Here is a 15556-nt window from a genome sequence, read left to right on the forward strand (position 1 = left end):
TGACCTTTTTTTCCACTTGCCTTTTCCATTTTTAATTGAGATTGGATTTTCCAAAGCAAGTTATGTTGATTATTAATGTGTGCTTCTGCTGTCTTGTACCTTGCATAGTCCATAGGTGTGCGGCCATTAATGTCAGGTGCTCCAGGATCTGCACCATACACTACTAGAAGCTCGGCTTGCAGGATCTGGCCTGCCTTCGCTGCCACATGGAGCGGTATAGTGCCCTTTTCCTGGATGGTTTGGTAGACACACACATAATGAGGTCAGGTCTAAAGAAACCACCTGACAGCCTGACTTATTTCTGAAGGGATTGGTAAAATATAACTTTTCAGACCGGGTGGAAGAAGTTGGCTTGAGCACCGAGGGATAGGAGTCGAAGGCAGGTCTCTAAACTCCCTGTCCGCACACTGGAGTGAAGTTGCTGAAAAACAATCAAAGACAAGAAGTGTCAGAATAGAGAGATGAAACAGAAACATCATAGACAGAAAGTTACAGGCAGAATCAGAACATTATGGATCATTAGAACAATCTACTCTGTTGTGTGCAAAGTGGTTTTATAAGTGAGTACGTAAGGGCCTGTTTTTTTTTGTTTTAATTCAGATGTAAATGTTTCCATGAGAGGTCTACCTATTATTATCAGAAATACTTTAATCTACCCAGGGGGAAATTTGGTTGTTACAGCTGTTACGGTACACATCCATGTTGGACTTAGTATTTATATTTATATAAAATATGCACATGTTACCTAACATAGTAATAGTTCCTCTCTTAATCTTATCTACACAAACTTGCATCTCTCCTCTCTTGATGCATATACGGATAAACTAATATACCTGGGCTTGAGTCTTCTATGTGTGGGAAACACCGACACCTCTTTATCTCTCTCTCTCTCATCTCTTTATTTAGAAATGTAACCCTAACCCACGGTTGTCAAAGGGGCCCCACCTTACTAAGGTCCCTGGTAGTTACACCATCATCTTCACGGCAGGGCAGCTTGTGCACAAACGCCAACATCTGGTATTTGGCTCTGATGAACTCCGACTTGGTTGGACTGCAAAATGGAAATAGATAAGGTGATTAACTAAATCTAACCACATAAAAAAAGTTTTAATCTTTGGAAAAATAAATCATATCTCTCACAACTGTCCAACTGTCCAGTGCGTAGAATCCTTACTAAAAGTGTACGTGCACCCAAAATAATTCAGATTTATAAAACCGTTCGTACGCAGACCTACACGTTATATTCCCTTTATAAATCAAAATCCACCAGGAAGTGTGCAAACGTAGATTAGCTCCATGTTCCGCTCTCTACTCGCCCACCTTCAACCATAAACGCTCAATGCAAAGCAGCTCACGAATGAAAGTTCATACAAACGAGGGGGCGGAGCTAAGGTTTCCAGCGCAAGGATCGCTGTGAAAACAGGAAGTTAAACTTTCTGACTCGGAGGAGTGAATGAAGTGAAGGTTAGAAAGCACATAGCGGTAGTTTACTGCAGCAGGAGGGTCAAAAACTGAAGAAATATCAAGAGAAATGTCGAGTGACACCACATTGCTGCTGCATTCACGCTGTCCTCCTTAAATTCCAAAACATCCAGCGTTCATTATACACGAGTATATCTGCAATGTTTACATGTTTACAGGACCAACACTGACTTCTTCATATTGTCAGAGTGCTCAAGTCAGTCAGCAGTCTGCCTCACTCCATGATATCATTCATCAAACGTTTGATCAATAAACCAAAACTTTTTATTGTTGGTCACATTGTGGAAAACAGCATCTGCTCTGTGACTATGGGGATATATAGACCTAATGATCGTGTGTGAGATACCGACTTCATTTCCACACTCTAATAATTTCCATGATAAACATGTGCAGGTGATGAAGATGAGTAACGAGAAGGGGAAATATGTGAAGCCACAGCCGTGTCACTGTGTGCTTTTGACACGCAGTCAACTTTATTAAAACTAAAAATCACACTTGATGGTAAATGAAGGATATTGAAAGATATTAAAACAAACTGGTGGCGCAAGTCTGATTTTGATTTCTACATCAGTGATTACATTAGGGCACATTCCGGTCCTCCGAGCTCTGAAGGCGAAGGAGACACTGATGAAATATGTGGCAGACTTTTTATTATTATTATTATTTTAAGGTTTATATATTATCATATTGAAGTTACTTCAATCACTACATGCGCAAGTTTAAATGAATCTAATGAATGATTATGATAACATGGATCTGTCAGTAAAGTTTGATAGGTCTATTTAGTATGATAAAATGTTTGAGAGGCATCAATGTTCATTCTGCTTCAATTCAATGTGTCACCAATTCCCCATGCCTTCAAAATGTACGTACACCTGCCTGGTTCAGTTTGCACATTTTACCATCAGGTTTGTTTTTATAGATCACAAACCTTGAGTGGCAAATGGCAATTATGTTATGATCTGAACACCCTAAGAAGGCAAGAAACTTTATCTCTTACCTTGAACATCGTAGCACAGTGCAAATGCCATTACCATTTTTTTTTTACACGTTGTGTAACTTACCTAAGTAATTGCACCTATCTGTGTTGCTCTTAAAATGAGCTGTTTTAAGTGAATTGGTGTTGCAATGCAATCTTGAAGCAGCAGAAAGTGCTCATCAAATGATCAACAAAAAAACGATTTCCAATCCAGTTAAAGGCCACTCTATTCAAACATTAAGTTCACAATGCACGTCCACTCTGCTTTTAAAACACACATGGACCAGCAGCTCCTACTCCTCACTTAATACTTTAAGCATTTCTTCTGATAAAGTCCATTTTAGTTGATGATGATCCTCCGTCTCCTGACTTGGCTTGTCCAAGGTTTGAAAGAAGACGAGGAGAAATTCAAAATTCTTCCCTTTTTTTAAGCCCAGTCAGAAAAGAACAGAATTTATGAATGTAGGAGATAATCTAATAAGATACTGTTCAGAGGGTATTAAGCAGCAACCTGGTATAAACGCTCTACAATACTAAACACAACATTCCTGTGCTGCAGAGACATAACCCCAGCACAGGTGATGTGTGGGGGTTATGTCTGATATACATACTGGACTTTGTCCTGGGGGTTGGGTTTCCTGCGCCCACTTTGCACCTGAGCAGGGTCCAGGAGACTGTGTTCCCATATGGAGTTGGCCCCATTACTGGCCAAAGTCTGAACCATCTGAAACACACACAAAGCATTGACTCAGTAAGGTTCACTCTCTTGCATGATTAACAAAAGAACATTATTCTTGGGAAATATCCGATGTTTTGGATGGTTTCAGTATGACCAGAAAAGTCTAACAATATGCATATTAAAAAGAGAAACAGAGAAAAATGTAAATAATCTCTGAAACAAAAGCAGATTATAAACCTGTAGGATTGAATTTGCATCCTCGTTGCAAGGTCAGATGTATGTACTGTTACTCACCTTAAAATGGCAGGGTATTTTCTGCATACAAAAATATGGGGGGTGTTTGAAAAAGGCATACTGTATGTCGTAAGTGGACCACCTAATAAAATAAATGTTTCCCTCTGCAATTGAATTATAAAAAATGGATTCAACTATTATGTTAAATTCGGTACAATTCATAATTCTGTAAGAGAAGTACACTTTCTGTCATTGATGGCCATTGTGAGACCATCATGTGAATGGTGACACTATACATCTTACTAGAATGTGAAATTTGACATTCATTCAGGAAGTACTAGCCAGTTGTTTATTTTTTAAGTTTAATAACTTTTCCTGTTAAAAAAAGACAATGCATGACTATATTATTTAAAAATACACCACAAAACAATAAATATAGTTTTTAACTTTCAAAATTTGCTGAGGGGGAACCCTAGACCCCCAAGACCCAGAACCAGACTGTGTAAATAAAAATATTTTCTATATTTTTCTACTATTTTCTACTGTATTAATCTTTCTAATATTTTCTACTGTATTCATTTTTAACTGGGCACTTTATTTAAAATAAAAAATATAAACAGGCCCTAACAGGAAAAGTGTCCGTACTTCAATTATGCAATTATTAGAATTCATAAATTATGTTTCTGGAAGTGTTTGGTTGAGCTGTTAGGTATGTTTTCACACGTGTGCACAGAGGGACAACCTCAGCCTCATTTTGAACAAGGAAATACCCTGGAATGGCAATATTTAATGGCCACAGATACTGAACATTTATTTTGCCTTTTTTAACCCATCACTCACTCCTTATGTATGTGTCTCACCTGCAGTAGTGCAGGAGGCCATCCACTGTGCCTCAGATGCTTGACTATGGAGATGTGCCGGCCTAAGCTGCGATGGACAGAACAGCATTCATCACAGATCAGTACCCCTCGGTTGATACTGGTCCAGCCAGGATCTGTCACACAAACACACATGGATGGTTTTAGGATTTTTCAAGGAGATGGGTTTACAAATCTTTATTTATTTAACACAACATTAACTTTAGGTAAGGAGGCTGCAGAAATGATCAAGCCTGTGTAGACTATCAACAAATCATTTAAAATAAACTCCTAAATTCAAAAAGTAAAGTGGAGGGCCTAAATTACAGTTTCTCCAGTGGTGTAAAAAACACTTTTATTTATATTGCACCTTTCATACAAATCAAATGCAATGAGTGCTTTACAGCGTCTGAAAAAAACAGAAAAAAAGATAAAATACTGACAAATTAAAATAGATTTAGAAGCACACCAATATGAATAAAAAGTTAAAGATAAATAAAAGCACTTAAAATAGCGATAAAGATGAGTGAAATAAGAACATTAATTTCAAAATAAAACACTGCAATAGCCAGACTGAATCAAAGTTTAAGTTTAAAAATATCAATCCGACAGACTGTTCCAGCGTCTTGGGGCGTAATTGCTGAAAGCAGCATCACCAAATGTTTTTAGAAATGTTTATAGAACTGAAACTGGCCTCCTCAGGGTTTTAGAAGATTAACGTTTTAGCAGCTGACACTGGTCTGTTTTGCTCCTGTTGGATCTGTCGGCTGATTTTGACACCGTTGGTCACTATAATTTAATCAAACATCCTAAAAAATGGGTGGGCATTTCAGGTTTGGTTTTATAGTTACCTCACAGAGAGATCATTCTGCGTTGAAATAGGACATTGTAAATGATGTCAGTACCACTAACATATAGAGTCTGTTCTTGGACCTTTCATATTTTTAATGGACATGTTACCATGTTAATAAAAAACAAATTTAAATTACTATTTATATGCCGACCTCACACAGTTACATCTTTCCTTTGACAGTAAAGACACCAATCAATTACACAACCTCCACACGTGCGTTGCAGATAAATAACTGAATGGCAACAAATTTTCTACAGTTAAACTCAAAAATGATAAGTTGTTATTACAGGCCCAGGCTAACTGCAAAATCCCAATTCAGCCTATCTTTGTATCATCTTTGACTTACACCTCAGTTTTGATAAACATATTAATTTAGTTGTCCACCTTTCTTTCAATTAAGAAAACTCTCAAAAATACGGTAATCGTAATCTGTTTAAAACATGGAAACAGTATTTCATGTATTCATTTCAGATTTCTGCCATTCACTTTACTCTTGTCTCACACAACATCTCAACAAATTAAAGCTGATCCAAAATACCACAGTCAGTCTCACAACAAGGAGGTCCAACAGGATAAAAGACACCCCACAGGTTTTAAAATCACTTCACTGGTTTCCAGTCTGTTTTAGAATTGGTTTTGAGTTCTGGTGATCACTTTTAAAGCTTGTTGAGGGTCAGCGGAAGAATACATTTCTGACCTCCGGACCCCACACTCTTCTTTTAAGTCACCTTTAAAAACAAACGATCTTAGATTTGCCTATGTTTTAAGTTTTGTAATATTTGATCAACTGCTATAAAAGTGCCTTCTATATTTGCTAAATGTTGCTCAGTGTTGTGCTCATGGTGGATTAATGTTGGGTCTTCATAAAATAAAGTTAAAACTGAGGTCTAGACATGCTTTAAATGGTCTTTGTTATGAATGTGTGTTATATAAATAAAGATTTGATTCATTTCTTATATTGTTTTCAAAAGCACTAAATCATTAAATATATAATCATTAAAATAAAACCTTAAGGAAACATGAACACAATACACAAGAAGTTTTGTATATGACCAGTAGTGCCTCACTAGCTGCTACAAAAGTCAGATCTAGTAGTTTTTTTAACAGTAGTTTAAGGTGTCTGTAAAAATAATGTAATGTAATGTAACAAGCAATTTGTATATATCTTTTAGTCTAGTGAGATAAGGATGTCAAAAGTTCTGGGAAATTACCCCCTTTTTACCTTTGACAAGTGAACTTAGTTGTCAAGTACACATTTTGGTTGGGGGGCAACTTAGGCAAATACTGGTCTTCTAGCATAGGATAACTATTTCAGTCAATAGACTATTATGTTTATGCCCTTAGGACCCCGATATGATGAGCAGCGCACAATTAATGCAGGTGCCATGTTGAAACATACACACATTTAATTAAAAAAATATGATTACATAGCTTTAGTTACTCTCAGGCATGGATCGAACTGTCTGGGTTTAGGGCATTAACAGAAGTTTTCCATCATCAGATGAACTGACATGCTGCAAGTCTACCAGCATACAGAAAAAGTACCAGGGAATGCCAAGATCAGTAATCCATATGCTTTAAAGGCTGGTGGCAACAAATTCAATTCCTTAATCTGTGTGATAAAAAATAAAACAACTCTAATAGGCTACATGATTTGCTTGTCTTGCAGAAACAATTTGAGGCATTACCATTATTGTTATATTCACTTTTTATATTGACTTGTATAAGAGAACATTTAGTCTGTATGCAAACATATATGGACAATGATTCACGATTACAAGATTGTTTAGGGATCAAAACACTAAGGTAAACACTGTAACTGCTGCTTGCATTTATATGATGGTACTTTCAACTTTCTAGAGTAAAACTTGGGGATTCTAAAAGCTCTAAATAGCTATTGTAATAAAAAACATGTACATTCAAGCCAAAGTTACAGCTGTGTTTCTTGCAGTTATCAGTGTTACCTTTTACAGCACCAACAGTGTAACTTCACAGTTCACTACCATAAAGAATTGTGACCTCACTGGCAAAGTTCCCTTAGAACTTTCACCACATCGTATTTCATTAGTCCACACGTATATTGTGTTTACTTTAAATGTAACTTAAACTATTGTATATGCTCAATAAACTGTTGATGCTGCCTTGTTTCACTGATGATATTAACCATGCAGATTGCCACTGCATAACCTTTATCCTCTTGAGGAATGGAGAGGATTTGGAGTATTCATTGTTCTTTCTAGCCATGCAATCGAATCACCTCTAAGTATGACACAGGGCTGGGTAGAAAGGAGCTGGCCTGTCACCAGTGACCAGGGGCCTGTACTAACTTCAGGGTTAACCCAGGGTTTTCAATCCTACGTAGGTCGTTCACTTGTTACCTGGGTATATCGCCACGGTAACGCTCCGGAGCAGGTTATGTTCGAGATATGAGAGCAACCTGTAAAAATCTCCGCCCACTGACCAATCACAACTTTTGATCGTGGAGCTCACGGAGCTGATCGAGAGGGGGGAGGACACTTCATGTGTCCCGTATAATAACATTATAGTCCGCAAAGTTAATGATTATTTTTTTACCGATATCGTACTTCACCCTTCAGCAGAGACTAAAAAAAGCAATGGAGCCTTTGAGTTGTGTTTTTAAGATGTAAAATTAGGAAAAGCTTCTTATGGTTCTTGAATTATATCTTCATATGAAAGTTTAGTGTCTCCAGGCCGCTCTGGTATCGTCAGAGCTGCAGCTGAAATATAACTTCTCAAACTGTTATACACACCACATAAAAGAGTCAGAGGAACACACCCAGTTAAGGGAAAAAACAGGAGTTATTATCATTAGTTTTAAGGGGAACTAATGAAGGGAAAAAATATATAATGAGCCGTAGTGTGAACATTAATACTGGACTATTTTTCTTTTATCTGCCAATTGTCCTTCCTGCATCTGTTCCTGCAGCTGTATCATTTTAGTCTATGGAAGCCTGCAGTTTTATCTAAAAAGTATTTATATTATTAATATAGTTTGTTCAGAGTTTGTCAGATAAGACACTCTGCTGGCGGCAGACGCGGTTATGATTGTGATGGGTTATATGAAGCTAACACCGCCCCTTTATGTGAACGCGCACTTGGAAACTCTGGGTTTACCTATCAGGTTGATAACCAGCTTCGTATGACTGTTAAGCACGATCTCTTGTGTTAGGGTTAGTGGAGCCAGATAACCCAAATATACCCTGGGTATGTTGAACTCGCTTCGTAGTACAGGCCCCAGGTCCGCATTTTGCAGAATGCATTGCTTTGTGTGTATGTTGACTCAAGGAAAGAGCTATAGTTATTAAAAGACAGATAGAAACAGCTTTGAACAGGAACATCGACATACAACCTGCTCACAATTATTTAAAAAAAAGTAAGTTATACTAAATGCAACAAAAGTATTGCCAATACATGCAGAGCCGCCCCTCCCTACACGCAGAACACGCGCTGTGCGTAGGGCCCCACAATCCATGGGGGGCCCCATTTTGCGCAAGGGGACGCATTCTCTGCAATTACGCAAAGGATGCGCAATGCTGCCGTGAGGTGCGCGTAGAGCACCAAGTCAGCCCGAGGCAGGAGACCAAAAAAAAGAGACGAGTAATCTGACACTGCACGCGTTGCCGCAATGATTGACAGCACGCAGCATCTGACCAATCAGCGGTCAGATGCGCCGACAGGCAGTTGGATGCAGGTGGAGAGATGGCCTCCAAACGGCAATATGAATCGGGAGCAAACAAAAGAAAGAAAAAGTCAAAACAAGTGGAGGCTCATGCTTCACTTGAAGGTTTGTTGTTGAAATAAAAAAGAAAAACTTTGTGGCATAAACACCCCAGCTGCTAGCCTGCTAATCATGAGACAGAAGAGAGGATCATTCTGTCTAGATGTGGACTGGAGATTACATTTTCCAGCGGCCCTGATTATCATTTATTGAATGTCTTGTTAACTGCATATACATTCACCTCTGTTGAAAAAGGAGTGGTTAATTGACCAGTTGGTGGTCATATGTTGGCTCAGGTTTATAGCCTATCAATCTATGGTATCAATAGAAGTTTTGGGCTATATGGAGGTAAAATATCGCCATCTCTTGGTGAATTTAATTCATAACAGTCATATAAGATTAGATAAAATAAGATATATTAAGATAATCTTTTATTTGACCCACAATGGAGACATTTAAAGCATTGCAGCAGCAAACAGCAGTGTAGGAATATAGAACCTAAGTAGAAAATGTAAAAATAAGTATATAAAAATATTTAAATATAGAAATATCATCAAATCAAATCATAATGAATATTATCATTAGTTGGAGTCGTATTTGCATTAATTGCATTTTAATCTTTCATTGTGTAATTAAGACCAAAACAAATCTTAATAATCTGCTTGTATGATGGATTTCTTGTCATAACAGGGTCAATGCTGAAGTTTGTTTCTAAGGGTGACACGGAGCCAGCGCCCAGTACGTCACAAGGGCCATCAAGCACCATGTCAACAGGTACATATGCAGCAGCACCCAGCACGTCACCAGGGCCATCAAGCAACATCTCTTCAGCTACATATGCTACTATCACTACTCCAAGTGCACAACCAGTTGATCCTGCTCTGTGGCCAGCACACCTATCAGACGTCGATCGGGTTGAATTTGTGCGCCGAGGGCCTTTTAAGGCACAGCAGCTGTCATATGATGACCTCATTGATGACTTTGCATCCAGAAAATGCAGACGTGTGCATCTGTAAAAGGCTTGTTCCATTGTTGATAGAGGCTGTTCATTTGATTTGTTCCTACTAATAAAGGTTGTAAACCTAAATGGCATTTCGTGATGGGGGCCTCAAAATAAAATTCTGCTTAGGGCCCCAATTTGGCCAGGGGCGGCCCTGAATACATGTTTGCCTACAACAACTGCAAATCTTTTCCTTTTTATCAAACATCAAGACAGGTTTTCACCTGAGGTTAAATGGTGCTTGCTAGATTAAGAAGTTGCAAAAGTTTTTGATGGAGCATTGCAGCAGTACAGTAAGTGTTTCTAGGCAAGAGACATAGTTCCAGTTCATATAACAGTAATAAAGCCGACATAGCCGACAAGGTATTCAACTCTTAGCAGAGGAGACCTATAGCTTATCGTCTTCTACCAGGGGGACAAGCTTTGTTTGACGATAGCAAAAGTTGTGTAAACGCACAATCACAGTAAACATACTATACATGAGGTCATGTGAGGCTGTATATGCCAGGCTTAAAGTTTTAGTTTACCTCACTTAATACAAACACAGTTGAGAAAAAAAAAACATGAAAATGATGTCATTTCATTTGTTTGACACTTATGTCATGCAAACAATATATATAATATTCAGAACACTGTCGAATTAGCATCAAAAGATCTACTTTAAATATTTAAGTTTGCTGTTCAACGAATGAGTAGCATCAAAACATAATACAAAGTAGGAACTGGTTAAGACAGTAAGATAAGTGAGCAACATACTTAACAAACACTAGAAATAGCCTGTAAACTATGCAAGCTCATGTAAGATCAATGTCGGATACCAATTAATCGACTGGCTGGTGATTAGCATTAGCTGAGTTGTTTTAGCTAAACATGCTACTTGCTGGTTAACCAAAGTTAGCTAGACCCGCTAAAGTTAAGTCGCTAAGCTAGCAACGTTAGCCATATATACAATCTCAAACGCCACAGCAATTAGCTAATTGCAACACAGTATTATTGAAATATAATCTGGGTGTTGATTGACGATATGTATTGTATCAGCCAGGTGAACTGATAATAAAGACCAACAACGCAGAAAAACGCATGAACATTAGCAAGGCTAAGCTAACGGGCTAAGAAGAGTCCCGGTCACAAAATCAAAACAAACGTCTGAAGTAGGAAAGTGAAATAAACCTGATATTTCAGGGCAACAATTCGTCGCATGTTACTGGCCACTTAAATTTTCATAAAAAATCAGCTCAATAGAGAACATTTGGGGTTGATTATCATAGCAAATCGTATTTCTTGGTTGTTTACGCCTATTTTACACAGATTATTTGGGGCCTTAGTGACGGTGGGAAGCCCTGCTCTGAGGACTCGCTGACAGCGGCTGCATCCTCGCCCCGTTGTACCACCATGTCGCACTCACGACGTATTGTTCAACTACAAGGCTCTATTTTGGATTTATTTCATCTCCCCTACCTGGCGCACTGCAGTCAGCACAGACTTCTGTCCTTTGAAGCTTTCTTGACATCTCGAAAGTCGCTGAAATATAGAGGTTGATAACTGGCGATGATGTGGTTCGCCACTATCCCCCCTAGCAACGCACCGACGACTGCCGTCAATCGATGCGGCCCCTGAATCCCCGGAAGCCGGTTGGTGTGGTCGTCTTTCCCGGCAAGCTGACAGTTGTATTTACAGTTTTTTTTCCTGCTGCCTCTTAACCCACATTCACCAGGGAACTTATTTTGGGCCCAGCTAATAAGACATCTCGTTTTTAAGCACGAACCTCATAGAATATGTAGTAAATCCGTTCGCTGCATTGCCTATAGCTCGCGTAAGGACGACAGCAGCCTACCTGTCAGTTTCCGCACACACACCCAACAACAGCCATGCAGCCCTATGGAGGTGCAGGGAGGGGTAACGGAGCAACATTATTCCAGTCATCAAGTGAATTTCCTAAACAGACCAAAGTATTCCCAGAAATGTGTAGCTCCATTGAAAAAAAAGAACATGATTTTAATATAGGCCTACTCCTACATTGAAACCACACAAACTATTGTCAATTTATTATGCTTAGATAAGATCTGCTTGGTATAGCTTAATTGTGCGATTTTAGCAAAAATATTGTTATATTTCAACAGGCTTGCTTAATAATTTAATATTTCCATTATTATCCCAATATCAAAAATTAAGACGTCATCGTTTTATCAATATTTAGGCTACTGTCATATAGCAAAGTAACATTTTCTCAAGTACAATAACTTCTTATAAGATTGGCAAACAAGGTTAATCGAATCCATTCCAAATGTGGCCTGGACAGATCTTATAGCCTAATCAAATTGAATTTAGCCTACCTAAGTGTCACAAAAAAGTAGGCTAATGCTTCAAATTGCAAACACATTGAAGGAATGAAAAATAACAAGAGTTGGCTTACATTAATTTATGCATTTGACCATGAATATTTTATTTTGTATCGTTTACAGGCGGTAGCTCTAGAGCCTAGCTAGAACTAATAAAATATTTCTGTAGGGAATAGGCTATATTATTATTATTATTTCTTTATTTAAAAAAAAATGTGTTTTAATTCACGTAGTTCTTCTGAACAAGGCATGTTTTATCACAACATCCCAGCCCGCGGATTGGCTGTAGCTAGTGTGCGCATATTTCATTGCTTGTCAACGCATCTTTTTCATCGCCCAATGGAGGTTAGAAGGAAGAAGTACTAGATTAGGTAGGAGAGAGAGAGAGAGAGAGAGAGAGAGAGAGAGAGAGAGGTGGAGAAGCGGATGGTTAAAAAAAGGTGTAGCCCAGCCTTTTGAGACTCAAACGAGGTATTTATCTTTATTATGCTGCTGATTTTCACGGATGTGTGCTTTTTATTCCTAACAATACGCACAGCATTCTGCGCCGCAAGCTGCATCGATACGCCTTTGGGCATCTCTCCGATAATGATAGGTTTGATTATATAGCGTGAATTCAGAACCAACCAAGTAGGCTATAGTTGGAATCCATACTCGAAAGCGCAGGAGTTTAATTATGATCCGAGGATGATTTCTGCTAAGACAACTCCAGAAAAGAGTCGTTATCCTATCCACTATTTGGTGTGGCACAACAAACACCGACACCTGGAGAAAGAGCTGACAACGAACGAGCAGGTGAGACTGTGGAGAGCAATGAAATACATATTTGCTTACAGACATGTAGGCCTGTGTCTAAACAACCGTTGATATGATCAAATTGTGGTGGTATCGTTGTCACCCAAGGAGCACCTCGCTGATTAACCTAAAGTCTATATGGCCCCGTTTGTTTCTATTTGTGATATTTAGGGGATAGTGACGTTGGTGGGTTGAAAGGGGTGGGGGGTAGGGGGCACTTGAAGACCAAATAGGTCTAATCAGATTTTAATTTACTCTATTTTATTTGTGACATTCATTTCTAATCACATAATGAAATGTGAAAATGGTGTTTACTGTGTTTGGGCTTAAAACACTCCTTCTACTATAATGTGTAGGCTATTGGAAGTTGTAACTGGAGTTTATAAAAGAAGATTCAAGTGCAAATGCTGTAATGGCTGACCCTATAGGCTACTTCAACCTAAAGAGTGTGGTAAAGTGGTTGTGTCTGTGTGTGTGTGTGTGTGTGTGTGTGTGTGTGTGTGTGTGTGTGTGTGTGTGTGTGTATGTTGCAGTGCTTTCTGCACGAATGTAAGCAACATCATTGAGTTATCTCCTCAAAACTGTAGGCTTTCTGCCTTCCAACCAGCAAATCAGGTTGTGAGTGGGTGAGACAATGCAGATACTGAGCATGTGGGTGGACAGTTGCCAACCATCACAGCAAATACAGTGTTGGGATGATACATTTATTATGAGGTTGTCGCGATCATAAGCATTGAAAATAATTTTCACCATATAGTTAAATTTAAGTAATCATCTTTGGGAAGAGTTGTATGTTTATGAGAGATACAGTGCAAGCGTTCCTAGTGTTAAGTATGCCCTGCAGGCTCAACAAATGAAAATGCACAAGTTGGACTTTTGTCTGGTTTCGGAGTTAATTAATCATTGCATTGATAAGTTAGCATGTAGCTACATTAGCATTGTGCCTCATATGCAGACTAGTCTACTCTTAAGAAACCCCCCTAAAACTGCTTAATTTGTTTCACATGGCTAAATCACAGCACCTGCAGGAAAACAATGTCAATTTGGTGTGCCTGGTGTGGCTTTGATGGCAGTGCTAGCATCACCAACCTTTGGTCCTGCCAGCAAGCTAACATCCACATGCCTGTGCTGAATGTGGTTTCTCATTGTTCCAGTCAATATTGCTATAGTTTAACCTGACCCATCCTTCAACTTGATCCCCATTTTCTAGATCAGAATACTGCCAAACTGTGCTGCTTCCACAAGATGTCATTCATTTATTGTGCTTGTTCACATTCAGGAGAGCAAGGAGAGAAAGCCCAATAACTGGGGCTACAGCCAATCTTAGCTTTAGCTATCCACTAATGTCTGTTACGCTCTCTGCTTTCACAAAGGCTTTCAAAAAACAACAGGGATAAGTTGTTTGACACTTGTTTCTTTTGCCTAGCTCCTGTGATTGGCACCTCTGGGCGATGCTGTCTAATATTCATTAGCATGTTTAATGTGTGGCCAATGTGGTATCGTACTGCCAATCAGCATTTAACATCTGATATAAATAGCAGTCAGGCCTTCTCGCCCTGCTGTGTCATCTTGATACCATGTATAACTCTTCTTGCTTCTTCTTCCTCATCTGTTGTTTAATATTGGTTAGCAAATAGTTAAACGCATTACTGCCATCTGGATTGGGGTGTGGATACTGCCATGTGTGATTGCCTTTTTCTCAACTCAGATGTGTTCGTCTACAAACCAGGACGTTATTTTAATGTGCTCCAATCTAAAGTCTATTGAAAATATTAATTATTTTATCCGTAAAATTTCACATTTAATATTGTAAACAGAAATGTGTGGTGTGCTTTGTTTACACAAATAGACCCAGTCAATAAGCCCATAGTTTTACATTTTTCAGGAATAAATATCTTAAAATCAGAAGGTAATGTAGACCTGGATGACCTTCAAAGGTTTGAATATGCATCCAGGGAGACCTGCCAGTTGGAAGTTGCAGTGGTGGATGCATGACATTGACTGCTTGGGTCTATAATCTTCATGATGTTGTGCAGGGCAAATCCACATGACCAACATTCAAGGCTAAGTGAATCCTTAAGGTTGTCTGGTGATCAATCATGATACCTAGGTTACAGGAGGACTTAAGGCCCTGACACACCAAGGAGATCGTCGGCCATCGGTCCCAGTTGGTCCTTTGGTGAGCGGTCGTCGCGCTACTTTTTGTGGTGTGACTGTTGACTTGGGGCGGCTATGGCTCAGTTGGTAGAGTCATCGCCTCTCAACCAGAAGATCAAGGATTCGATCCCGAGCTGAGCAACATGTCTGATGTGTCCTTCGGTAAGACACTTAACCCCGCATTGCTCCCTCTGCTTCGGTGGCGGTGTATGAATGGATTAGTGTTGTACTTACTCTCTGATGTATGTCGCTGCTAAGTGAATTGTAACATTGTAACAATTGTAACTGTTGGTCCCCGTCCGTCTGCCTTTTTTTTGCCAATTCGACATGTTTAATTGTTGTCGGCGATCGGTGAGAGGGATCTCTCTGATTGGCTGTTTGGAGGTTTCATTTCTCTCCAGCTCTCCTCACAGGTTCAGGAAAGCCCCTTGAGCATGTCGCT

At 39.1% G+C, this 15556-nt stretch overlaps 2 protein-coding genes across 6 annotated transcripts in view; one reads left to right on the forward strand and one right to left on the reverse strand.

Annotated features, from left to right (window-relative positions):
* git1 (G protein-coupled receptor kinase interacting ArfGAP 1) overlaps positions 1 to 11682 on the reverse strand; it is a 31173-nt gene extending 19491 nt beyond the window's left edge. For 3 of the 4 annotated variants that reach the window (XM_061045824.1, XM_061045825.1, XM_061045822.1), the window contains exons 1-6: positions 11282 to 11680; positions 4235 to 4368; positions 3073 to 3185; positions 946 to 1051; positions 335 to 421; positions 100 to 230 (exon numbers count right to left, since the gene is read on the reverse strand). In XM_061045824.1, coding sequence (XP_060901807.1) covers positions 100 to 230; positions 335 to 421; positions 946 to 1051; positions 3073 to 3185; positions 4235 to 4368; positions 11282 to 11333 — 623 coding nt within the window. In that variant the 5' untranslated portion in view covers positions 11334 to 11680. Of the gene's footprint in view, positions 1 to 99; positions 231 to 334; positions 422 to 945; positions 1052 to 3072; positions 3186 to 4234; positions 4369 to 11281 lie in introns of all 4 variants that reach the window. The other variant, XM_061045823.1, reaches the window with a different exon arrangement.
* Positions 11683 to 12471: 789 nt separating this feature from the next.
* ankrd13b (ankyrin repeat domain 13B) overlaps positions 12472 to 15556 on the forward strand; it is a 35932-nt gene continuing 32847 nt past the window's right edge. Inside the window, exon 1 of one of the 2 annotated variants that reach the window (XM_061045826.1) lies at positions 12472 to 12957. In XM_061045826.1, coding sequence (XP_060901809.1) covers positions 12850 to 12957 — 108 coding nt within the window. In that variant the 5' untranslated portion in view covers positions 12472 to 12849. The remainder of the gene's footprint in view (positions 12958 to 15556) is intronic. The other variant, XM_061045827.1, reaches the window with a different exon arrangement.

Source organism: Labrus mixtus, chromosome 9, assembly GCF_963584025.1.
Source record: "Labrus mixtus chromosome 9, fLabMix1.1, whole genome shotgun sequence".
NCBI classification, from domain to species: Eukaryota; Metazoa; Chordata; class Actinopteri; order Labriformes; family Labridae; genus Labrus; species Labrus mixtus.